The sequence below is a fragment of the Aplidium turbinatum genome, chromosome 5 (assembly GCF_918807975.1).
Source record: "Aplidium turbinatum chromosome 5, kaAplTurb1.1, whole genome shotgun sequence".
Taxonomy (NCBI): domain Eukaryota; kingdom Metazoa; phylum Chordata; class Ascidiacea; order Aplousobranchia; family Polyclinidae; genus Aplidium; species Aplidium turbinatum.
The window spans coordinates 38,960,057-38,986,643 of NC_137476.1; the positions used below are offsets into that span (position 1 = coordinate 38,960,057).

Here is a 26,587-nt window from a genome sequence, read left to right on the forward strand (position 1 = left end):
ATGCCTAATGAAATCTTTGAAAAATTTATAACTAATGATGAATTAGAGAGAATATGTATGGAATCAAATAAGTATGCCAGGCAAAAAGGCAATCACACATTTACAATGACGTTAAAAAAGTTGAAATCATTTATAGCGATTCTTCTGTTAAGCGGATATAATCAAATGTCACGACAAGAGATGTATTGGCAGAGGCGAAAGGATTCCAACAACCAAATGGTAACTGAACTGATGACAAAAAATGAATTTGAAGAATGTAAGCAATTTCTTCATCTCTCTGACAACCAGCAATTAGACAAAAGTGACAATTTTTTCAAACTCCGGCCATTCTTTGCTGCAGTGAACAAACAATGCCTTGCAAACTACAAACCTGAACAACATGTGAGTGTGGATGAAAGCATGGTACCATACTTTGGGAAACATGGCGCAAAACAATACATTCATGGGAAGCCTATAAAGTTTGGCTATAAGCTGTGGGTGCTAGCGAAGCCGTTAGGCTACTGCGTACAATTCCGCCCTTATGCAGGAAAAGACTCCCAGCTGGAAGAGTACGAGGATATTGGGCTTGGGATGGGTGCTGCAGTAGTAGCTCATTTGATGCAACATCTACCTCCACAAAGCGAGTCCAGTTCCAACTATCATGTGGTTATGGACAACTTTTTCACAAGTCCGGGACTTCTGCGACACCTTCGTGAAAAGTCTATTGCAGCTACAGGAACAGCCAGAGTTAACCGCATGGAAAATCCTCCCCTCAAGCAAGTTAATGAAGTTGACAAGTTACACAGAGGTGCCTCGGATGTTGCTGTGGAGACATCACATAACATTGCTGCTATCCGATAGAAAGACAGAAAAGTAGTAAATGTTCTGTCAACCTTTTCAGGAAAAGACCCACTGCAAAAAGCGAAGCGATATAGTACGCAAGAGAGAAAAAAGATTGATATTCAGCAGCCAAATGTAATACACGTTTACAACCAACACATGGGTGGTGTTGACCGTTTGGATCAAAATGTTTCAAAGTATGATCAACTTGAGAAGCAAAAAATGGTGGTGGCCATTATTTCGTTTTTGTATTGATATGGCAGTCAACAATGCTTTTCAAATATATCGCCATCGTAAGACCGATGCTGGTGAAATTCGTTTAGATGCTCTGGGCTTCAGAAGAGCAGTTGTGGAAAGTTACCACCAGCTTTATCGAAAAGATGTTCCAGATATACTGTTTCCGGGACCCAGGGCATCTCCGCAACCCCATATAAAATACAGCACTACCCAACACTGGATCATAAAAGGGAAGCAACGCCGCTGTGCTAAACCAGGATGTTCTGGAACATCCCTTTATTTGTGTGAAACCTGCAATGTTGGCCTACATCCTCAATGTTTTAAGGAGTACCACATGAAATAGATGATGTCAGAATTGGGCTCTTTCAGCTGAACGCAAGCCGGGTGAACATGTGAGACGAAATGGTTTCAAGCCAATATAAAGTACATTTTTACGATAAATCAATATCGCCAGACGTTGAATCAACCAAGAACATTCCTATCTTTTGATACTGTGACATTTATTTGATTCGTAAACATGTAGTGATTTCTTGACTTTTTTGTCCTTTTCCATTATTGCTTTGGTTGAATACGTATTAGACTAAATACTGACCGAGAAAACTTTTTCGTATTTATTTTATATGCCCCCTCCTGCTCCTAACGTCAGTTTAAACTGACAGGCCAAAAATTGTTGATAATTGTCCCCACCAAATTTTTTTTTCAAAAATATTGTTCAATTTGGTTAAGATACCTTAAAAATAATATACTTACAAAAAATTGCAAAAAAATTTTGATTCAGGAGGATATGGGTTAAGTTTGCAAAATTCTAGCAATCTTTTTCCACGTTCATTTGAATTCTAAATTTCGTAAGGACCAGTTGAGGGAAATTCATGATGATCACCCACTATTGCATTTAAATCACCCATAACTATATTAACTTCTCCACTTTTAGTATATTTAAGTACATCATTTATTAACTCATAAAATAACTCAATCTCTTCATCGGTATGTACTTGAATTTGTACATAATTATATTTGTAATATGTTTACATTAAATGGTGCTGCAGACAATTTAATCATCATAACTCTGTTAGAAATTGGACAAAAACCAATGATTGAGTTAGATATTTCTTTTTTCATTATCACACCGACGCCGTACATGTGCTGTTCACCTCCTGAATATACAAAAAACAAATCTATCTTCTGTCACTTTACCATCACCTATCCATCTAACTTCACTTATCCCAATTAACCCTTTGCTTTTCAACGTTTTTTTGGAAGTTAACTACTCAAGGGGGGGCCGTTTTTGGATCAAATTCAATCAGCTGTTACGTGTGATCCGCTGGCGCTATTTCAACAGAAGTTGCACTGGTGTGAAAAAAAATCATTTGTCTATAAGTTTGAAAAGTCATTATTCTAAAATTTTATATGTTAAACTTGATATTTTAACTTTTGCAAAAGCACCCAAAAACGACAATTTTGACTTATCTTGCCGCTGTGTAATTACCGTGCTAATCCGATTTCATGCAAAGTTTTGTAGAACAAAGAGCTTGATCGGCCGCACGAAGTGTGTGTGCGGTGTGCATACTCATTGCATTGATGAAGATTTACGACTTGCGAGCAAATCTTATTGTAGGCTACTCATTAATTCTAAAATAGTTACAATCAGAGTAATATTGTTACACAAATTTGAAAAAAACAAAACTGCGTTTGATGTTTTATATTTTTGTCCTAAGCTAATGCTTTTCGAAACTCATGGCCAGCTTCTAGTTTTATGGAACCAAACTTCTCATAAGTAACACTTTAGCCTACTTGAATAGCTGTTTACATCTTCGTTTGTGTATTTTAGGTCTACACTCTACAATATTGAATTTGTAGTATGAACATTTTTAGTAGAGAGAAGACAATTGAACAAGCTGTTGAAATTATCTGAAATTTCTAAGTTCAAATTAGGCGCTTTTGGAATTGTGGATTTGTGTCAAGTCGCATCACAAATATCATGCAGGCCACATCATAAGTCATTTCGCTTACCGGTGTTTATAAACATGACTCATGAATTACATCCACTAAAAATACAGCATTTACATCAACAAAGCTAAGTTCGAAGCTCACTTTTTACTGAAGATTGTGTCAATCAATTTGAAAATGCATTTTTAGTCCGCCAGTGTCGAAACAATGCAACAGCGAAGTAAGGAACATGGGTAAACAAAAGAAATGTGAAATAAACCCGCAGTCAGCAAACCTACATTAATTTAACGTTTACAAATGTTGAATCAATGTAAAAGGACTGAATTGCTGACTGGGTCGTTATTGTTTGAAAGACAAAAAAAGGCGTAAAGGCGACAAAACGATACAAGAGCAAGGCAGCGATTGTGTTTCTGGCCAAAAAAAAATTAACTTTTCACTTCAAAGATAAAAATGATTACAACGAAGCTTCAAAATTTGTCGTAAAAATATTGCAGAGATACAATAAACATAATCATTTTGTGCCAGAGTGTGAGAAGACTTCCTAGATTCTTTTCAAACTTTTGCAGGATTGCAAATTATTTTCTATAACTTTATATTGCCGAAAAATGGCTTCTTGGTTGAAAAAACGTGGCTACAATTCTATAAATAATTTTTAGGCCTACTCCATTGAAGTAATGAAATGTCGTTTTTTTTTGATTTTTTCTGATGACGTTTTACAACATCTGAAAAGTAAAAAATAATAATGATGAATAATTTCACATAACCATGGTTTATAAACGCTTCACAAAAATTGTTGCATAGACTTTACTGTTAGACGTAAAAAGTTTGTAAAAGAAAACTGTCGGGTTACGTATTTATAATGTTTATTGTGCTGTTATCGAGTTATAAACTGCCTTTGTTGTCTACCTTTGTGGTTGCCGGCCAGCTTAGAGCAGCATGCAAACTACGCGTTTATGGCATTTGCATCGTGTTATGATTCCCGCAAATTTCACACAAGGTCTTTGGTTTTATCGTGATATTTTTGTGCCTTTTCTGTCCTAAACTTGAAGTCACTGTGCAGCACAATCCACATCGCTTTTTAGACTCAGTGTTCATTGAAAATCTTTTGTGTGGTGCATCATTTCAAATAGTATCTTCCCCTGAACTGTTACACAAACCGCCCAGAACCAGGTTGATTATGAATATTATAGCCGTTGAGTGGCCGTTACTGTATGTGTGGATTTATTAGAATTTTGAGTATACAGAATCTCACAATTACTGTTTGCAAAAACGCCATTTCTTCAGCTTCTTCTAAAAGCATTTGCAGTGATACAGTTCTTCAATTGCAAGTTTTGTCAATGAGAGCATTTCCATAGAACATTTATTTCAAAACTAGGTTTTTCGTATCATTACCGAAGGGAAGATTTCTTATTGAAACGTTTTTTATTCGTCAATGGATATTTGCTGGTTGAAACAACTGTTTTGAATAGTTTGTGGCCTACATAGCATACTATTTTGATCGTGGATTGCTATTCTTCGTAGAGCTGATAACGCAAAAAATGTTTGCTATTATTGTTTCTAATTAACAACTTTGTGATCACTGGCGTTTCTTTTGTAGCATAAGAAATAACGCGCTTTGTGTTATTGAGGTCAAACCAAACAAAGGAAAACAAGAGAATGTTTCTCTCTGCTCGCGCATATCGATGCACGAAGCAATTATGAGCTTATGGCTTGTTATCGCAATGTAATCCATTTCACGCTTTGCTGGAAGTTAGCTAGAAATAGCAAAAATTCACCAAAATCTTGAATTTACAAGAAAACTACACAACTTTCAGCATCAAATTTAATATCATCTGATCCGCTTGGCAATTTTAGGAAAAGTCAAGAAAAACCAAGTGCATGGCGTTACTGTGCTTCAAGTAATCAAAGGAAATATGAGGGGAGGGCCAAATCTGGCCTCCCTTTGAGGAGCAAAGTGTTAAATCAAAGTTCATGACCGACATCTCTTGCTTTAAATCTTCGTATCGTCCTGCTTTATAAAGGGTTCTAACATTCCATGTTCCTATTTTGAGTGCCCTTTTTCTAGTATTAAGCAGTCTACCATCAGACTTATGCCTTCCACAGGGATTTGGGCATAAGCCATCATCACGAGCAGCTGTGCACATAGAAGAGGTTCCTCCTTCCCTGTAGCTGTTAGGGGACTTCTCAGCAGGGGGCCCTGATCAGTCTCCATGAGCCATTTTCGTATCGATAGCTATCATTGTTTACTACGGAATATATAGGTTTCAATCTTTTCCAAGGTGACCAGCCACTTCTTCTATCGAGTCTTCTAAAGTTCGTTGATACACCAAAGATCGACACATTCTTCCGCAACGGAGTTATACACTGACAGGTCCCACCTACTGCACCGGGTGGCATTTTGGAATTGTGGATTTGTGTCAAGTCGCATCACAAATATCATGCAGGCCACATCATAAGTCATTTCGCTTACCGGTGTTTATAAACATGACTCATGAATTACATCCACTAAAAATACAGCATTTACATCAACAAAGCTAAGTTCGAAGCTCACTTTTTACTGAAGATTGTGTCAATCAATTTGAAAATGCATTTTTAGTCCGCCAGTGTCGAAACAATGCAACAGCGAAGTAAGGAACATGGGTAAACAAAAGAAATGTGAAATAAACCCGCAGTCAGCAAACCTACATTAATTTAACGTTTACAAATGTTGAATCAATGTAAAAGGACTGAATTGCTGACTGGGTCGTTATTGTTTGAAAGACAAAAAAAGGCGTAAAGGCGACAAAACGATACAAGAGCAAGGCAGCGATTGTGTTTCTGGCCAAAAAAAAATTAACTTTTCACTTCAAAGATAAAAATGATTACAACGAAGCTTCAAAATTTGTCGTAAAAATATTGCAGAGATACAATAAACATAATCATTTTGTGCCAGAGTGTGAGAAGACTTCCTAGATTCTTTTCAAACTTTTGCAGGATTGCAAATTATTTTCTATAACTTTATATTGCCGAAAAATGGCTTCTTGGTTGAAAAAACGTGGCTACAATTCTATAAATAATTTTTAGGCCTACTCCATTGAAGTAATGAAATGTCGTTTTTTTTTGATTTTTTCTGATGACGTTTTACAACATCTGAAAAGTAAAAAATAATAATGATGAATAATTTCACATAACCATGGTTTATAAACGCTTCACAAAAATTGTTGCATAGACTTTACTGTTAGACGTAAAAAGTTTGTAAAAGAAAACTGTCGGGTTACGTATTTATAATGTTTATTGTGCTGTTATCGAGTTATAAACTGCCTTTGTTGTCTACCTTTGTGGTTGCCGGCCAGCTTAGAGCAGCATGCAAACTACGCGTTTATGGCATTTGCATCGTGTTATGATTCCCGCAAATTTCACACAAGGTCTTTGGTTTTATCGTGATATTTTTGTGCCTTTTCTGTCCTAAACTTGAAGTCACTGTGCAGCACAATCCACATCGCTTTTTAGACTCAGTGTTCATTGAAAATCTTTTGTGTGGTGCATCATTTCAAATAGTATCTTCCCCTGAACTGTTACACAAACCGCCCAGAACCAGGTTGATTATGAATATTATAGCCGTTGAGTGGCCGTTACTGTATGTGTGGATTTATTAGATGTCTGACTAAATTCATGCCAAAGTCGAGCAAATTCTGCTTTCGGGATCCCTGCGGTTATTTACGGTATTTTTTGTTGATAAGTTTAGGCAGCACTTTTCCAAGATAAATGAAGACATCGGTATTGTTCGTCACTTAGATTTAGTTTTCTCAACCTTATTTATTCATTCTTTGATCCATTAGTTTATCCCACTTTTGGTATAATCGGATCGTTTATAAATGGCGGGTCTTCACAATAGCCGGCCTCTTATACATTGGCTCAACGTATTCAGATGTTGAATCAATGATCAAGAAAGCTGATTTATTGTTTGTCTTATGTAACGCTGAGCATTATGCCTCATCTACATTACAAAATATTTTGTAGTGAAGACTAGGCATTATCATCTTTATTTTACGCTCTTTGAAACAACACACAGTGCACCGTGAAACAAAAATGCAACACATAACAACAAGTAGGCGACATAAAGCCGCTAAGGGACATGTAGTCATCGAGTAAGCTGCTACGTGATCTCATAATTTTGAGTATACAGAATCTCACAATTACTGTTTGCAAAAACGCCATTTCTTCAGCTTCTTCTAAAAGCATTTGCAGTGATACAGTTCTTCAATTGCAAGTTTTGTCAATGAGAGCATTTCCATAGAACATTTATTTCAAAACTAGGTTTTTCGTATCATTACCGAAGGGAAGATTTCTTATTGAAACGTTTTTTATTCGTCAATGGATATTTGCTGGTTGAAACAACTGTTTTGAATAGTTTGTGGCCTACATAGCATACTATTTTGATCGTGGATTGCTATTCTTCGTAGAGCTGATAACGCAAAAAATGTTTGCTATTATTGTTTCTAATTAACAACTTTGTGATCACTGGCGTTTCTTTTGTAGCATAAGAAATAACGCGCTTTGTGTTATTGAGGTCAAACCAAACAAAGGAAAACAAGAGAATGTTTCTCTCTGCTCGCGCATATCGATGCACGAAGCAATTATGAGCTTATGGCTTGTTATCGCAATGTAATCCATTTCACGCTTTGCTGGAAGTTAGCTAGAAATAGCAAAAATTCACCAAAATCTTGAATTTACAAGAAAACTACACAACTTTCAGCATCAAATTTAATATCATCTGATCCGCTTGGCAATTTTAGGAAAAGTCAAGAAAAACCAAGTGCATGGCGTTACTGTGCTTCAAGTAATCAAAGGAAATATGAGGGGAGGGCCAAATCTGGCCTCCCTTTGAGGAGCAAAGTGTTAAATCAAAGTTCATGACCGACATCTCTTGCTTTAAATCTTCGTATCGTCCTGCTTTATAAAGGGTTCTAACATTCCATGTTCCTATTTTGAGTGCCCTTTTTCTAGTATTAAGCAGTCTACCATCAGACTTATGCCTTCCACAGGGATTTGGGCATAAGCCATCATCACGAGCAGCTGTGCACATAGAAGAGGTTCCTCCTTCCCTGTAGCTGTTAGGGGACTTCTCAGCAGGGGGCCCTGATCAGTCTCCATGAGCCATTTTCGTATCGATAGCTATCATTGTTTACTACGGAATATATAGGTTTCAATCTTTTCCAAGGTGACCAGCCACTTCTTCTATCGAGTCTTCTAAAGTTCGTTGATACACCAAAGATCGACACATTCTTCCGCAACGGAGTTATACACTGACAGGTCCCACCTACTGCACCGGGTGGCAAGCCGAGGGCAAACAAGAAGGTGGTCCGTTGTTTGGGGCTCGGTGCCACAGATACATGTAACAGGGCCGGTGTTGTAGCCCCACTCCACCATTGCAGACTTAGTGCGTCCAACACCCGTTCGGAGTCGATTTAATGTTTTCCACTTTGCCCAAGGAGCGTTTGCTCCTGGGGGGAGGGACTCTGATGGTGGGACCTTCATTTCAGTGTCTGATGGGTCATTTTCGAATTGTTGTTTCCATTGCTTAAGTTTTGTTTCTTCTTTTGTTGAGGGTAGTGGCTGGACGTGTGTTAGGAAGCTTTTTCTTGATTTCAACGGGGTTTGTGCAGCAGTTTTTCCATATAGAGGTTGTTTTTCATCACATGTTTGTTTTAGCCTTTCAGCTTGACTGTTAACGTCTCTTCTTATGTGTGGTGGTGCAATACCAGCAAGCAGATCAAGTTTGTTGGTATTTGTGGGCTTCAGACACCCAGTAATAAGACGACAAGAATGATTGAGTACCGAGTTAAGCTTCGATGAGTGACAGGACCTGTTCCAAACAGGGCATGCATATTCTGCTGTGGAGTAGCACAAAGCCAATGCGGTCATTCTGAGGGTTTGTGGATTAGTGCCCCACCCAGAGTTGGTAAGCTTCCTCAGGATATTGTTTCTGGTGTTAACCTTAGCCTTTGTGTTTTCAATGTGCTTTTTGTAGCTGAGAGTACGGTCCAGTGTCACTCCAAGGTAGACGGGGTTAGGGCAACGTTCCAGCTCTGCTCCCGACCAGGAGATTTTGAGGGTCCTCGTAGCTTCTCTGTTTTTTAGGTGGAAAGAACATACTTGTGTCTTTGAAGGGTTAGCTTTGAGGTGATTGTTGGTGTGATATTGTGTTAACTCCTCGAGCGACTTTGTGAGGTTTTGTTCTATAGCAACAAAGGTCTTTTCTTGTGACGTTATGCAAAGATCACCAGCCACTGTACCCTAAACGACAAAAGTGTGCCTAAACGGGTCACATCGTTTTGCTATCATGCCTTCCAAGCCATTGACTATTTATGGTTCTTCTGCCTTTTCAGCCATTCTAGACTTTATGCACTGAAAGGGATTGACTTCTCTACAATGTTAAAGCTGTTCTAACATGCGCCTCATTTAGTTTAGCCGGCATTATGCCTCAAAATCTTCAGTATTGAGTTTAATTTTTATAAACACGTTGTTTCAGCAACATCTGCTGAACACATCAGCTGCTACGAAATGAAAATAAAGTTTTTAAAGAAGTAGATAAATGAAAACAGACCCTACACTGTGATGCCGTGTGCCTACAAACTGCGAGTAAACACAACTTCCATTATATTCACGAACTTACATATTAATCTGTTGTTAAACCAATGCACGTAAATACGCAACAGAAACCTTTTCATTGAACAAATTTAACCATTACCAAGACCTCGTTTAGTGAACAAAATTGGAATTTGGAAACAAAAAAGTACTGAATTATGCATTGCCACACTTCGCTTATTTAGGTATTTTGTCGACATAGACGAGTTGTCGACTATGTCGACATAGACATTGTCGACATAGACGAGTTCTAAGTAAAAAAAAAATTAATTAAACACGATTCCATTACTAGAGGTATGCCATCATTGTATGGAACGATTCACGCCAATCGGGGGGACATGTCATAGAAATATCAGGGGATTGTGGACGATGTGCAGTAATGTTCAACAGATCAAAGGTGGGTATTTAAGCCTATCTGTAGCGACACGGGGTTTTATGAGGACGCCCCACTCTAGTAGTGAAATATGTCCCAGAAAAAAATATGCTAGAAATGTGAAGTTTCTTAACTTTTAGTTTTTATTCTTTGCGAATTTTCTAAACCTACTGCACACTGGTCATTTTTCTACCTTCTTGCCCTTCACAATAAGCATTTCGTCTCAGGTGGCTAGACATTTTCATGAAACTGCCTAGTGCATTATAGCTATCATTAATGTTAGTGCAATTACTTTGAAAAATTAATGTGAAAACGCCCAAAAATGCCTTATATTCATGAGAAAAAGTAATTTTTTGAAAGATATTTGCGTATAAATGATATTTGCAGAACTTCACATAGTTTTTGTGTTTCAGGTTGAGGACCCTTCAACTAAGGCAATTGTTTTTCACCCCTCCATCATTGACGTTTCAAACTGGCCAAAGGAAAGGTTTGTGAAAAATATGTATAATTAGCAATACAATATAATTAATCAATGATTAGCTCCATTTGCCACAGTGACTAGCAATTCGATATATTCAGAGTTGATTTGAGCAACAATGTGCTAGAAACGATAATTGTCCTGATGAACACCCAAACTTTTCAGTATTCAATGTACAGTTGAATGATGAAAAAGTTGTTTGAACTAATGGGTTTCAACCAGGAGAGGAATTTTTACTTCATAAATATGTTATTTGCTGGATGCAGCGTTTCTTTCTGAGTTAAAATTTTTGTAAATACTTCACTGAGTTTTCCTTTACATTATGCCACTAAGCCGCGAAAACAATTTGAGAAACTCTATCATGGTCACAGAGGCTTCTATAAAAACTCAATAACGCAATCAGGTGTAGAAAGGAGCGTTCTTTCTTGCAGTCAGCACAAGACTGAGTAGTCACTAGAACAGTGAGCAATTACGATTCGCCAACCATAACACGCAGTCTCCACGCTAGCCATTTACACCATACACCATATCAATCCTATATTTTTCGGAAGCCAATTGTAGCAAGAATGGACAGCAATAGACCAGCCTATTTGAGAAAAACACTCGTGTTAATCGCTGCCTTCTTGCTACAGTCGTCTTCCCGAGACACACATTCAAGATTGTAGTTTAACCCTTTGAAGGTTGGGGGGGGGGAGCTGTCAATTCAACTTTTTTGTATCACCAGTTGTATCTCTAAAACCACTGAGGCTGCGACTACAAGATTTCTTGACTTTTCCTAACTTTTATTCACCTCTATTGAGCTGAAATTTTGAGCGAATAAAGGTTATAAATTAAGAGATATAAGGCATTTCTCAGCACATCCTCTGAAATATTTCATATTCTATAGTTCAAAATTATCTCACCAGCTGGATGAAAGTAATTAATTTGGCCCATGTCTCGACTGTTTTACAGCGTGAAGGGAATTGGCTGTATGCGTGGACCTTTTGTTTTCAGCATAGCTTATAAGCGACGTCAATACAGTAAAAGCTTTAACTTACTAAAATATATAATGTGTTATTGTTGTGTCTTGCCTGTCTTTGGTATAAAAAAGCAAACTCTCTCCCGAAACTATATTAAAATATATAAGTCACCTCAACATTTCAACGTATGTGAGCAGTTCTTGAATTCATATCGTTTTAATTTTCGGATATGCTCAGCGTGAATAATTTTACAAAGTGAATCCCAAATTTTGAAACCGTGCCTTAACAGAGATATCACTCCTAAAGCATAAGAAGAATCGACAGCCCCGCCCAAACTGAGCAAGACTCCAGGAGCCCAACCTTTTAAGGCTTAACGCAGAAAATGTGAGTCTTAAAACGATCCTTAAACTGTTTGCGTTTAGGCGCTCACGTCACAACTTTCAAAAGAATGTATAAAAAGAAAATTATTCACGCATATTAGGCAAATGCTAAATTACTAATCAGACTTGCAATTGTAAAACAGGCTACGTTGGCCTACCTGAATTTTTTTAATTTCTTATCATCTTCACTGTTATTTATTATTATGTCTTTTTCTCAAATTAGCCAATTATAATTAAGTTATCATTGATGAGTTAAGGGGTGGCTGCTTGACTTGAAGACCTTGAATGGTCACTTCGCAGCCTCCCGCTGTTGTGATGCTTTCATCATTTTCTTTTTTTTTTAATTGTAATCATTTCAACAGTTTGCTGTGTACATTGTGTTTTGTCTTGTTGTGCATCTTTTTCGCAGCAGCTAATAAACATCTATCTATCTGTCTGTCTGTCTGTCTGTCTGTCTGTCTGTCTGTCTGTCTGTCTGTCTGTCTGTCTGTCTGTCTGTCTGTCTGTCTGTCTGTCTGTCTGTCTGTCTGTCTGTCCGTCTGTCCGTCCGTCCGTCCGTCCGTCCGTCCGTCCGTCCGTCCGTCCGTCCGTCCGTCCGTCCGTCCGTCCGTCCGTCCGTCCGTCCGACCGTCCGTCCGTCCGTCCGTCCGTCCGTCCGTCCGTCCGTCCGTCCGTCAGTCCGTCCGTCCGTCCGTCCGTCCGTCCGTCCGTCCGTCCGTCCGTCCGTCCGTCCGTCCGTCCGTCTGTCTGTCTGTCTGTCTATCTATTTAAAAGGGGAGGAATGAAAGATTTTAAAATGAGCAAAGTCGAAGATGCATCTAACTACAAGCTATTGTGAATCTTATGTTGTTACTTGTTTATATTTCAAGTCGGATAGAATGTAGCAGGGGTGAAAATTCTTTCCTCGCTATTGTTCAAAAAATTACATTTAATCAACGTGGGTTAACAATATTATTACGTTACCCAGCGTCCAATCAGTTTATCACCTCTTTGCGTAATTCGTGTAACTTTTGCAGGTTATCTCTCTCAAAAAATATTTTCGAGACAATCTTAGTAAAAAGAGTTCTGTTGAAGTTTAGGTTATTAGGCTACTTTTATATTTAGCTATGTCTTTTAAGCACCTTCACGTCAAATTGATTTTGTGGTCAAAGACTATTCTGCAAGTAGAATGCTGACTCTCTGACTTCCTTCAGAAACTATTGTCAGAACAATATAAGGCTAAAAGTGGTAAAGTATTTATAGGAGAGGAAAAGTGAAAATCACGTTTCTGAAACCGTCGATCAATGTGTCTTTGTCGTCAAACCACGTATATTCTTCACCACCAACGAAATTTTCCGTTCTACCAACAAAGACTGCTTGCCTACAATAAAAGTTTGTAACGTAATTTACCAATTTAAGTACCAATGTGAGAGTCGGTGCGTAGTCCGCACGTCCCAACGCTTGGAGGAACGAATCAAACAACATGCCCCGAAAATAATCAGAAAAGAAAGCAATACAGCAAAAAATCAACCAAATCGTGCTTGAAAAACTGTAAATGACAAAAACATATCTAGTGAGTTTGTAATAGGGCAGCACCTGCTTGATAATGAAGAATGTGTTTTGAACTTTAGACTGGAAATGTTTTCAATTCTTGCCAAAGGCCGTTCCTCGTTCCACCTCGCAGCACTGGAAGCAATTTTAATAAAAACTTTCGATCCAATCTTATGCCGCCAAAAACAAATCGTTGATTCCTTAAAAATTTTTTGTTAATTTTGATTTATTCTGATTAGCCAAATTTACTTATCGTTTTTCTTCTAAGTTACTATAAATACTTTACCGCTTCTAGGATTGTTTTATTCTGACGATAGCTCCTGAAGAAAGTCAGACGAAAACGCGAAGCTTCGAGCTACCATGAGCATTGATTAACATTGTACTCGCAATCTTCAAGTTTTGTACCACTAATCAACTCTTCAAATACGATGTCATTATTTTTTCAGGAGAAGCGACCACTACTACGTTTGGCTAACCAAGGAGTCACCTTTGAATATAAAAACTAATATAAAGCCAATCTTCGAAAAATATGATGACGCCTTCAACCTAACTATGACATACAGGTACGAGACATACTGTGTGTTGTGTTTAACGAAACAAGTGTTGCCATATATACTCAGCCATGCACGTGCACATTTTCACCATGAATTTATTACTGTTTCTTTGATACGCCTTTCCGATAAAAAAAAGTCATCAAGGTAAAGGATTAATTGCAAGGTGTTCCTTTAGCTGTCCAACTCCCTTATTTTAATGGGAAAATGATATTGATAATGATATTGGAAAATATGGATATTGGATATGGAAAATGATATTGAAAATGATAATGATATTGCAGCTGCCCTACTTCCGCAATCCACAAATCTGGGGTGATGTAACGCCACTTTCCCAGTGTCATTCCCATCCTCTACCCAGGGGTCACCAAGTGGCGGCCCGCGGGCCGCATACGGCCCGCCACGCTGTTATGTGCGGCCCGCGGAAGGTATCAGCATACAAACAAGTACAACTAAAAATACTTTTCTTGAGGAGTTAAAGACAAAAATGAAGACAAAAAATACTTTCCGAGAAGCATATTTTCGCTTTGCATATGACCAATCAGATTGTAGTTCTAGGTGGGGTGGCTTAAATTTATTCCAATGCGATGTCCATTGTCCAGCCACACTGTCCCAGTGGTTGATTAAAACGCGTACAAAGTGGAATTATTATACTTCCGGGCAGTTGAAAACCATGGACGAAAACTCCTTGTTGCGTAGTAATCGTTTTGATTTTTTTTTAAATCTCGGGCACAGGTAGAGCGGGTGTTGTTGAGTACTTGAGTTGAATAGTTAGGCTACTGTTGCGCAGACCCGCAGTAAAATGTTGCAGTCTAACGGTAGGAAGCATAAATTAACTGAAGAAGACAGAAGTTTTAATAAAAGTTGGACGAATGATTACTTTAATTGTTAATTGCAAATATCTTTTGTGAAGCGAAGTGACAACGCCATTCTTGCTTGGCGATGAATATTCTGATGAAACCGCTCGCCTCGCTATAAGTGCGCAAAACAAGTGTCCTCGTTTATTAGGCATTGTTAAAGAAGTCAAAAGTGTTGTTAAAAGAGCTTGGTCTGGCAGTAGCGTTTTTCGACTAAATTTGTTGCTGCGGTATTCTAAGATAAATATTAACAACATGTAACGCTGGATACTGGGTACGAAATGCATTCTTTTCTAGTATAAGAGTCAACCTCCCTAAAATTTTATTAGTGCGGCCCGCCACAGCTCTCCTTAGTGCCAAAGTGGCCCGCATGCAAAAAAGGTTGGTGACAACTGCCTGCACCAAATATGGCGACAGATTCTTCAAACACAATCCACCCATTCAAGAGGATGAATAGGATAAATAAAAAACTCTCTGGATAATCCCAGCCAGACGGGCGGTACAATAGATTCCATTTTCTTAAATTTACCGAAGTTGAAAATTATTGGTTGCAAAGAAAAGCACTGAAGGCGAGGCTAAGCCGATTATTTCCTCATCAATTCCTTTACTGAATGCCAAACCGAAAGTCTTTGGTATATGGCTCGACAAGGTATCGAACCCACGTTTACAGATGCAGTCATTCTAACCAACAGGCTACAGAGGCAGTTGTGGGACTACAGAATGCTATATAAAACGCTTATTGACTGTGGGTAACAATTTTCTCTACATCTTTCATCGAATGAAGCGCATTTTTTTTGTAAAATTGCGGCTCACATATATTTAGTAAAAAAGCAACCAGGTTTGGTAACTACAAATATTTTATTGGTAGAGCTTTCGCCGCCGTAAAGGCGGCTTCATCAATACTCTAGAAAAGCACAAATTGTAAAAAGTTATTAAAGTACAGAGAAACACTTCAAAAAGGCATCGTTTGAACCATTAATAAATGATAATCTCAATTAAATGTAAACAAAGTCTAGGTTTAAAATAATTGTTAGCTGATTTGAAGCTTTCCGTTAACAATTTAAATTAAAAATAAAATAAAATTTAACAATTTAAAATAAAATCAGCTAAAGCACTGGACTGCATCACCAGTCCTTCTGGTGCATGTCTGGCTACCTGGGCATCAAATAACAACTATGCCCCACTGTACAACCCCAAAGACGAAGCCAGCTTCACATCCGGGCGATGGGGCAATGGAACAAACCCAGACATGGCCTTTGCTAGCATTGGCAACGACAATCAGCTTCCGGACAGACGTGTGTTACAGAAGTTCCCTCGGTCCCAACACCGACCTTCTCTCATTACCGCAATACCGCTCAAGACACCAATTCCGAGTGAACCAGTCAAGCGGTGGAACTTCCGTAAAGCCGACTGGAATCGCTTTAGCCTCCTTACCAACAAGTTCACAAATGAGTTACCTCTACCTAACTGTCACAAAGTGGACGAGGCCTACCAGAACTTTTGCAACACCATCTTAACATGTGCCAAACAAGCCATCCCTCGCGGTCGTAGAAGTAACTACACTCCGTGCTGGGATGCAGAGTGCGAGCGCCTCTACCAATCTTTTGTTAGCTCTTCAGATGGTCAAACAACACCCTCAGCCGCCAAGGCTCTTCTGGAAAGACTCGATGCAGAAAGAAAAGAAAGAACGCTGGACAGAGACCATCTAATCTATCGATCTCTCGCACTCAAGCCGTACAGCGTGGAGCACACTCAATAACCTTACGGGACGATCAAGACAATCACCCCGACAATGTCCCATTCCTACTAATAAGATCGCATCGCAGGTAATAAAAAATGGGATATATAAGCCGTGTGACCGTACCTCCGATCTGTTTGTTACCAAAGAAGTGACAAAGCTTTGGAAGATCAATACACCCGACCAGGATAGCATTTCTCGCTCCTTCTCACGGAGCAAACTCAATGCTGCCCTCAAGCACCTAAAACCTGGTAAGGCCCCTGGTCCAGATAGGATATGTCCAGAGCTTATCATGCACGATGGTTATGTACTAAAGTCCTGGTTATGCGATTTCCTGTCGTCCTGCCTGCGCCGCCTCAAGATTCCTAAAGTATGGAGAAGATCTCTGGTTGTCGCGATCCCTAAGCCAAACAAACCACTAGACGATGCAAAGAGCTATCGCCCCATCTCCTTGCTCTGCATCCCTTTCAAGATCCTTGAGAGACTGATCCACGCCCGTGTCGAACCAATAATCGACCCACTGCTTCCCAAAGAACAAGCTGGTTTCCGACACGGGAGGTCAACTGTAGACCAAGTCACACTACTAACTCAGGATATTGAGGAGAGTTTCTCGGCAAAAAAGAAGGCGGGGGCTGTTTTTATCGACCTAACAGCAGCCTATGACACTGTTTGGCACCGTGGCCTAGTCTACAAGCTACTGCGCCTACTCCCTGACAGGCACATGGTCAAAATGATCATGGAACTCATCCACAACAGGATTTTTACCCTTACCACCAGAAGCGGAAAACCAAGTAGAAAACGGCGACTCAAAAACGGTGTCCCACAGGGATCAGTCTTGGCTCCCCTTCTTTTCAACGTCTATACGCACAACCTACCATCAACAACATCTGACAAATATGCATATGCTGATGACTTGGCCATCTTGTAGTCTGCGAAAGACTGGCAATCATTACAAACAACGTTGATCCAAGACATGACGACCATATCTGGATACCTTCATCAATGGAAACTGAAGCTCAGCGAAAGTAAAACTGTGACGGCAGCCTTCCATCTCAACAACAGGGAAGCAAAACGTGACCTGAAAGTGACCGTTAACGGCAAAATTCTGCCGTCCTTCCCAGAACCAACATGCCTTGGGGTTACACTTGACAGGTCACTCACATACCGTCACCATTTACAGTCATTACGCAAAAAGCTGACATCTCGCGTCGCCCTGCTGAGACGTCTGGCAGGCACAACTTGGGGTGCATGTGCTGACACCTTGCGCACTGCAACCCTGGCTTTGGTTCACTCCACTGCTGAATACTGCGCCCCTGCCTGGTGCCGTAGTGCCCACACCCGCCTCATCGACAGCCCAATCAACGACGCATTGCGAACTGTGACTGGATGCCTGCGCCCAACTCCAACAGAGTATTTACCAATCCTTGCAGGCATCCAACCTGCTGAGCTCCGCCGAAAGGGAGCCATTATACACCTGGCTCGCCGGGCGGGGGACCCTAACCACTTGCTTCATGCAAAACTCAACATCCCAACTCAGGAATCTCCCCGGCAACTAAAGTCAAGACACCCTTTTGTGCCAGCTGCTGTTGAATTACTACATCCATTCAGCGATCATGCCATCAGCGCAGCACACTTCATGGAAGATACTTTGAAAGCAGCGTGGTGCGCCACCAACACCAAACTACATGGTTTTATACCACACCCGGTGGCGCGCCTCCCCTGGTATGGACCTGCCTCGGGCGACTTGGGTCAAGCTCAACAGAATCCGAACCGGAGTCGGTCGCTTCCATTCCAACATGCACAAGTGGGGTCTGGCTCCCTCATCGACCTGCGAATGCGGCGCGGAGGAACAAACTGCTGACCATGTCGTTCTCAAATGTCCCATCTACAAGGCACCAAATGGAACGCATGGTATAGCAACGCTGGACGAAGCTACACTCACCTGGCTCTCCACCACCTGCCCTGAAATTTGATCTAATCTCAAACGAAAGAAGAAGAACAATTTAAATGCTGTTGTGATACCAACCTTCCTTCTACTGTAACCAACAGCTTAGCAACGTAAAAAAATAACATAAAAATGCAGTTAAATAGTGACGTCATAAAGTGAATTATAGCGTACAAAAATTTCATTTAAATTAAAAAATCGCAAGGAGGGGGAAAGCAACAAAAGTAAGCTGGAAGTAGGCTACGCTGAACAAAAGTATAATCAATCTTTCTTATTTTAAACCGAAAGGTTCAGTGGTGTGAAAGGTTCAGTGGTGTTGAGGATATTAATCCACCACGTTTCCTTTTCTTTTGTGTAGGTTGTTGTCTTGTATAACTTGTCGATACCAAAAACTTGAAAATTGTGAATGTTGTGGTCAGGTTGGTTAAAATGAGCAGCAACGGTGTAATCGACTTTTTTCTTTTTGATACTTAGTATATGTTCTGAATCAAAAAGTGTCAAAAAAAAGTCAATTCTACCTTTGCTGCTCATTTTAACCAACTCATTTTAACCATTTTAATCATTTTAACCAACCAAAAACAACTTTCAAGTTTTTGGTATCGACAAGTTATGCAAGACAATAACCTACACAAAAGAAAAGGAAACGTGGTGGATTAATATCCTCAACACCACTTGTAGAAACGATTTATGCAATTCCTTTCTTATTTTTTGATTATTCGTCAAAAAAAATTTTTCTTATTTTTCGTCGGCTGCGTAGCCGAGTGGTGAGAACGTCTGCGCGACGTTCGAAAGGACGTGGGTTCGACACCGCTCCAGAGCACGCGGCTGTGTCTGGGCGAAAGACACTTAAAGGCAAGCCAAAATAAGGGGAGCAGTTGACTCGAAGACTATATGTCACTTCGCTGCTTCCTGTCGTCTGTTGTATCGCATCTGTGATCGCAGTGTACTGTATGTTATCGCAATGGGCGCAAATAAAAGCATTATTATATTATTATTATTATTTGAATGTTCTTGTTTTGCGTTCACGCTTCAGTGACCTCCACTTGAATGAGTTTGAATTAGTGTTTCATTTATCGAAAAGTGTTCTTTTTTGTGTTTTGACTTGAGCGGTGGACGGTCGCATTTTTTTCAATAATTTCTTTCTGATGATGGTTGGCTTGTGTGCGTGGATTACAAGTAAGTGTTTTCGTGTACTTGTATAAACATAGGTCAGCTTGAGTCAGAAGTAATCAATTGAGGCCTAACCTGGTAGCCGTTCTTGTCGGACAAAATAAAGCACAACTGTCGGATGCAGGGTCCGTTAAAGACCCAGCAAAATTCGGTTGTTACACCACTGAACCTTTCGGTTTAAATAAGAAAGATTGATTATACTTTTATTCAGCGTAGCCTACTTCCTGCTTACTTTTGTTGCTTTCCCCCTCCTTGCGATTTTTTAATTTAAATAAAATTTTTGTACGCTATAATTCACTTTATGACGTCATTATTCAACTGCATTTTTGTGTTATTTTTTTATGTTGCTAAGCTGTTGGTTACAGTAGAAGGAAGGTTGGTATCACAACAGCATTTAAATTGTTAACGGAAAGCTTCAAGTCAGCTTATAATTATTTCAAACCTAGACTTTGTTTACATTTAATTTAGATTTATCATTTATTAATGGTTCAAACGTTGCCTTTTTGGAGTGTTACTCTGTACTTTAATAATTTTTTACAATTCTTTTTTATTGCTTTTTATTTGTGCTTTTCTAGAGTATTGATGAAGCCGCCTTCACGGCGGTGAAAGCTCTACTAATAAAATATTTGTAGTTACCAAACCTGTTGCTTTTTTACTGATTTTATACGTTTGGTTGAATCCTTTTACAAGGATCCTACAAATAATTTATGATTCGCAATTCTCTAAACACCGAGAAGCCAGAACGGAAGTTAACCATATCCAGGGATGGAGGAACCACGTGGGCCTCGTGGGCCTGGGCCCACCTACTTTATTTTCTGGGTGGGCCTGGCCCACCCACTTTTGAAAGCCAAATTTCTTTGAAAAGGTAGTGAAAACGGCAAATTAGAGGAATTTCAAAAAAGAGCTCTTCACTCATTTGATACACACTAGTTTGATTACACAGGCCAACAAAAAAATTTTGGCACAAAAGGTGAGAGTCATTTTAGAGTAGGCCTATTTCAAGGCATCTGATTCCAAAAATGCACTTAGTTTTTTCGAATTTTCGAAACTACCAGGAATAGAATTTCGAACCAAGATTACATTCTTCCGTAACAAGGATAAAATTTTAAACAGCTTCTTTATTGAAGAACACAACTTTGTATTCTGTAATTATATAAATGGCCTTCGTACCTTGATGGGTGTTGCTCAGTATAGTAAGCCTACCGTAATAAAGAATTGCGTTTGTTCATCGATGGCTTTGTTTTGCTTATTCGTCTAGTTTGTTAAGCAAAACAATCTATGTATTTTATTTGTACTTAGTAGCTTAGCTAGTAAGTCTGATACTGTTGAAGTCAACAAATATATTAACGCAAAGCACAAGTTGTATATTCTACATCTTGTATCCTAAGGCTTGCTTCACGTCGTATTTTGATTGTTACTAGGCCAGTAAACGTTAAATAGCCGTTTGTTGTTTGTTTGGGTTGTAATCAACGTGATTGGTTTCAAATGGCGCTTATACAACTCTGAAATGTGCCTGGGATTACTTTCAGTTTTGTCTATGTAATAAACGACACGATGTTAAATCTATAGGGGCTCAAAATTGAAAAAAAATGTTTTGCTGTAGGCTATCATAAAAACTAGAGCCAATTCGAAAAAAACAAGTGCATTTTCGGAATTAGGGGCCTCGAAATACCTTAAAATGACTCTCACATGCCGTGCGTTTAAAAAAAAAATTTTTTTGTTTGCCTGTGTTATCTTTGATAGCTCAATAATGAAATCTAATCTTCAAACTTTTCTGTTGAGCCCACTGTTGATGGGCAGCACGCGTGGGTGTGGTTGCGTGTGATTTGTGGAGTAATCTGTAAATCAATCTAATTGTTCTCCTATAGGTTAAAACAATGATATCATTACATATTATGCAGTGCATGCACGTAGGCCTACTGTATAATGCTGCAGATTATTTCCCCCAGATTGGTATTATAACTGTGTGTGTATATTGCTTTTCTATTTTGTGTGTATTTGTGTGTATTGCCTTTTTATTTGTGTGTACATCGCCATATTTTGTACAGCGCTATAGAGCAATTTAACAAATTTGTAATTTGTTTGGCCAAATCGGGCCTAAAAACGGAAATTTTTTGCTGGTTGGCACAAAAGGCAATCATGAAAACACAATGTATAAGCGATTTGAAGTATTAAGAATGCAGCAATGTTATGGGCAGTGCTGTATTCGTAAAAAAAGCACAGGGTATACTGTCAGATTTGCCAAAATGATTAATAATACACAACTTGAAAAATACTAATCTTTATACTACCGTAACATGAATTATCGACATCAAAATTGGACGAGAGGTACCAAATTGTTTATTTTTCTATGAATACATTCCAAACAGCCTGCCGAGAGGAATCTACAGCTTCATCCTCTTTACAAATTTTGGATCTAGTATTCTTAGCTGATTGGTGGTTTAGCAGCTAGGATCTTACATATTTTTAGCGGTAAATTGAGCCACAGGTGATCCATTGCTGCAATAAACATCAAACAGCTCACATTATAAATGAGCAAAGATGCTCTTAAACCTGTGATAATAGTTGGTTGGTTTTGAATCTTTATCCTCGGACTGACAAAGCCTTGATTGGTTATTCCTGGTAGCTTCGCATACTTGTAGAGGCTCTTGAAGCAGGGCCGGTTACCGAGATTGGCAGAGTGAAGTTTTCGATTGTTGCAGTGTTGTTGCCAGGAAATTATTCCAATCACTAGGTGCCGCTAGACGGAGAGCAGTCCTGAAATGCGTTGCTCAAGCGCATACCCCGAGAGTCGAATAAGCGCCGCGTGATTTTGAGCCGGGAGCATAACCACTGAGCTAACGGGGCGGACATTGTTCATTAAACTGAAACCACGTTCACATTCTGTTGTCGAACAAGGTAAAGCTGAAATAGCTGCCAAGAGAGACTTAAATTAATTATTGGCCACAATTTCAACTTTTTCTCTAAAGTCTCTTAATCTTTGGATTGACTGTATTTGATCAATATCAAAGCGTTTACAAATTCTTCTCACCTCTGCTTCTCCATGACGCAAATTTCTTTCTATAATTTTTTCAGGTTCCAAGTTAGTAATATCAACCAGTAGCTTACCGTTGTCAGTGTCGGCATTAGTGCAAAGTCTCATTTGCATTCTGCTAACAATGCTCTGAACGAATTGGTTCGCGTTAATTGGCACCATTTTATAATTCTGTATCAGAGGAATATTTCTGAACATTAAATTATCCTACGCTGCTGAAGCCAACTGCGTTTTTTTCTCCTGGATTTTCCTTGAAACTCTCAATAATTCGTATTGTCCTTTTTATTAAAAGTTCGGCTCAAGGTAAAGTTGTACTTCGAGACTGAAGTTCAATGGATATCATGGATAATTCTTGCAGAACATCACACATTAGGAATCAGTAAGGATTGCATACGCACTCTCTTTGGAAAACCAGAGGGTATACTATTTGTTGCTCGAAAAAGCAGAGAGTATACTGCGTATACCCTCGAATACAGCACTGGTTATGGGGGGTCTGGGGGGAGAAGCCCCCCAGAAGTTTGATTAACTTTGACTGCTACGCCTTTGGGCCCACCTACTTTTAAAATGGTTCCTCCATCCCTGACCATATCTTAATACGAGCTGCTGTTTTTGCACGCGGAAAGCACGTCATGGGCTATCTTATCCCAGTGCTATTTAATCGCTAATAACGGGAGCTATGAAAATCACAGAGCCAAAATATTTTACAAGGTAATACCCATGTGTATTGTGCGTATAGAAATTAAATTTTTACTTAACAAATTTATTGAAATAAATTGTTTGAGATGAAAAAACGTCAGAAAGTCGGTTTTTATTCTAATTTCTCAAAAAAAGCTTTAAAACTGAAATTTTTGAATTATAGCATAAAGTAATGCTAAACTAAACAAAAAATTACTTTTTCTCATAAATATAAGCCATTTTTAGGCGTTTTTACATTTCAAAGTAATTGCATTAACATTTATATTGCACTAACATTAAATTAAATATATCTAGCATTGCACGAAAATGTCTAGCCACCTGAGACGAAGTGCTTATTGTGAAGGGCAGGAAGGTAGAAAAATGACTAGTGTAGGTTTAGAAAATTCGCAAAGAATAAAAACTAAAAGTCAAGAAATTTCACATTTCTAGCATATTTCTTTCTGTAAAATATTTCGCTACTAGTGTGGAGCGTCCTCATTAAGCCCCATGTCGCTACAGATAGGGTTAAGGGTCTCCAAAAACATTTTATTACTCACATATATTTTTTCAAAATTTTTAAATATTTTTGTTGATTTTCCTAAAAGTCTTTCGACACAAACTTAAGAATGTTAAACAATAAAGTTTTGTTTCAAATAGCTGGTATTCTATTAGATATTTAAATTTTATCATTAAAAGATAATGTAATAGATTGAGTTTCGCCATTAGCAGCATGATCGTTGCTTACTTTACAATGTAGATACTAACGACCTGTTTTAACCCGATGCTGCGAGTTCGTTCATTGCACTTGACTAGGAAACTGTGTTCCGAAAGCTAATTGCATATCGCTACTATCGCAGCGAACCCGCAGCATTAGGCTGAAACAGGTCGTTTCTATCTACACTTGTAAATTAAAAGATAAGTTTATATCAGCCAAAAAGTGATACAGCAGGTAACTGAATTGGATGTTATTTATTTTTAAGGAGAGATGCGGATGTATATGCTTTCTCTTCTATTACGCCTGATTTTTGGAAGCTGTTTCATAAATCTAAGTTAGAAGATATTTCAAAAGATGTCGATGATGCAATAAGAAATAAAACAAAACTTGCCATTTGGGTTGTGTCCAATTGTGGAACTACTTTTGGTGCCAAAACACGAATGAATTACATTAAGAAGTTGAAAGATATTGGTCTTCAAGTGGATCTACGAGGAAGCTGCTTTCCGAAAAATGGTGGAAGGGTTTCTAACATAGGAATTGTTAGGCAATACAAGTTTTATTTATCATTTGAAAACAGCTTTCATTGCAAGGATTATGTAACCGAGAAGGTATTTCGTAACGGATTTGCAATGGGAGCTGTGCCAGTTGTTTGGGGAGCACGGAAGTCGGATTATGAAGCAGTGGTTCCTCCTGGATCGTGCATTTATGTGGAAGATTTTAAATATCCGGAACAACTGATTGAATATTTGAACTATCTTGATAAAAACACTACAGCGTATAGACAATACTTCAAGTGGAGAACTATGAAAAAAGAAGATCTGCCACAGTACAACAGAACAAGTGGATATTGCAATTTGTGTCGAATCTTGCATGGTATAAATGTTGATAATATTTACAACCCTGTCCTAAACACATCTAAAAGCACTATTCCTTTGTTTGGTTATCCTGACCATCCAAGGATTGTTCCATCATTGCGAGGATGGTACTATGATAATGAATATCCAGAATGTTTACGAAATTTTTAATACTATTTCGGTAGGAGCACGCTTTAACATTCGCGTGTTATGTTGCCGCTGCTTCTCTCAACTTTTTTAACTTGTGTTTAACCAGATCTTACTTTTTGTTTTGATGATCAGAAACGAAAATAGATTGAACTGAACAAAGCATAACCGAATATTTCAACCTTCATTCCTTTTGGCTGCCCGTGTTAGCTTCGTTAGTACGTACCAGCCCAGTGGCCGAGTGGTTTGGCCTTCGACTATAGTCAGTGGCGTAGCTAGGGAATGTGTCGCCCGGGGCGGATTCAGATTTTGCCGCCCCTTCAAGAAAAAGCATGTGAAAATGAAATGAGTTTTTTTATCAGCACTGCAATACGCAACGTGCTTTTTTCAATTTGCGGTGTAAAGTCAGACGAACATACCATTGTACTGTAATTTAGTAATATACTGAATACAAAAGCACAAAAACTGCTGCAGAATTTAAATAATCAATTTGTAACCTTTTACAAGGCTACCCAAATTTGAAGAGCATGTTTCCGCCTCTGTTTAATAAAGGCTAGTAGGAATTTTGTAACGTATTAAAAACATAACGGCAGAAAAATCCATTTAATTCATTTCTACTAGACTGTGTAATATACTGTATATTATTTTTGTGTTTTCTTACCTCAGGTGATTGTGCTAGAGATGAAAGGGGCGCTTGAGTTGAGTCTCAGTACTACAGTAATACAAGCAAAGTCCGCAGCTGACGCAGAATTCTCGGTTGTTGGTGCAATTTCAAAAGCATTAACATGAACATCACTGGATGTAAATTCTGAGATATCAGAATTTCAGCTAATTCAATTCTTTCAGCAGTGACGATAACCGGTTCTACCATTTCTGCGATCTCGGCAGTTTCATCTTCAACAGGTCCATGCAGATGACTTTCGTTTTGTTCTCCGACACGCGACAAACGACGGCACGCGACTAACGACGGCAGCAAAAAAAAACAAACACGCACTCGACGATGCTAAATTTATAAATTCCGCAGGCGAAGAAAAACAATGAATGTGACAGCGACTTGACATGGCGTCGATGGTGTCATGAAACTATTACAGAGACTAAGTTAATTTAGTCAGTATGCAACAAAAAAAAACTTGTAGTTTCAAGACTTTTTTTTTTCTTGTTTTTCTTTTCGCGCAAGTTTTCAAGACATTTTGCAATAGATAATAATTTGTAGTTTCAAGACATTTGCAATAGATAATTTCATTTTCTTAATTGACTTAACGTGGAATTATTCTATGTTTTGAACGTTGCCATTCTGTTTGCTTTTATTTTTCATGTACTTTTGCAATATCAACAAAAAAACGTCCTGTCTGAAAGTGCCACCCCCAGACGTGCCGCCCGGAGCGGTCTGCCCCCCCCCCCTAGCTATGCCACTGACTATAGTGTTGGTAGATCTGGGTGTCATTCCAGATCGCGTCTTACCTAAGTCTTTAAAGACGTTGCCGATTGTGTTCTTTGTTGCTTTACGTTGTACAAATGTGTCGTGTAATAATGTAGTGACATTGTAAAGAT

General features: G+C 38.8%; 1 protein-coding gene across 1 annotated transcript; it reads left to right on the forward strand.

Moving 5' to 3' along the window:
* Positions 1 to 1,075: 1,075 nt before the first annotated feature.
* LOC145771263 (3-galactosyl-N-acetylglucosaminide 4-alpha-L-fucosyltransferase FUT3-like) lies at positions 1,076 to 26,587 on the forward strand. The gene is made up of 5 exons (XM_082582998.1): positions 1,076 to 1,354; positions 9,923 to 10,027; positions 10,417 to 10,490; positions 13,797 to 13,913; positions 24,301 to 26,587. The coding sequence occupies exons 1-5, from the start codon at positions 1,076 to 1,078 to the stop codon at positions 25,058 to 25,060; spliced, it is 1,335 nt and encodes a 444-aa protein (XP_082439124.1). The 3' UTR covers positions 25,061 to 26,587.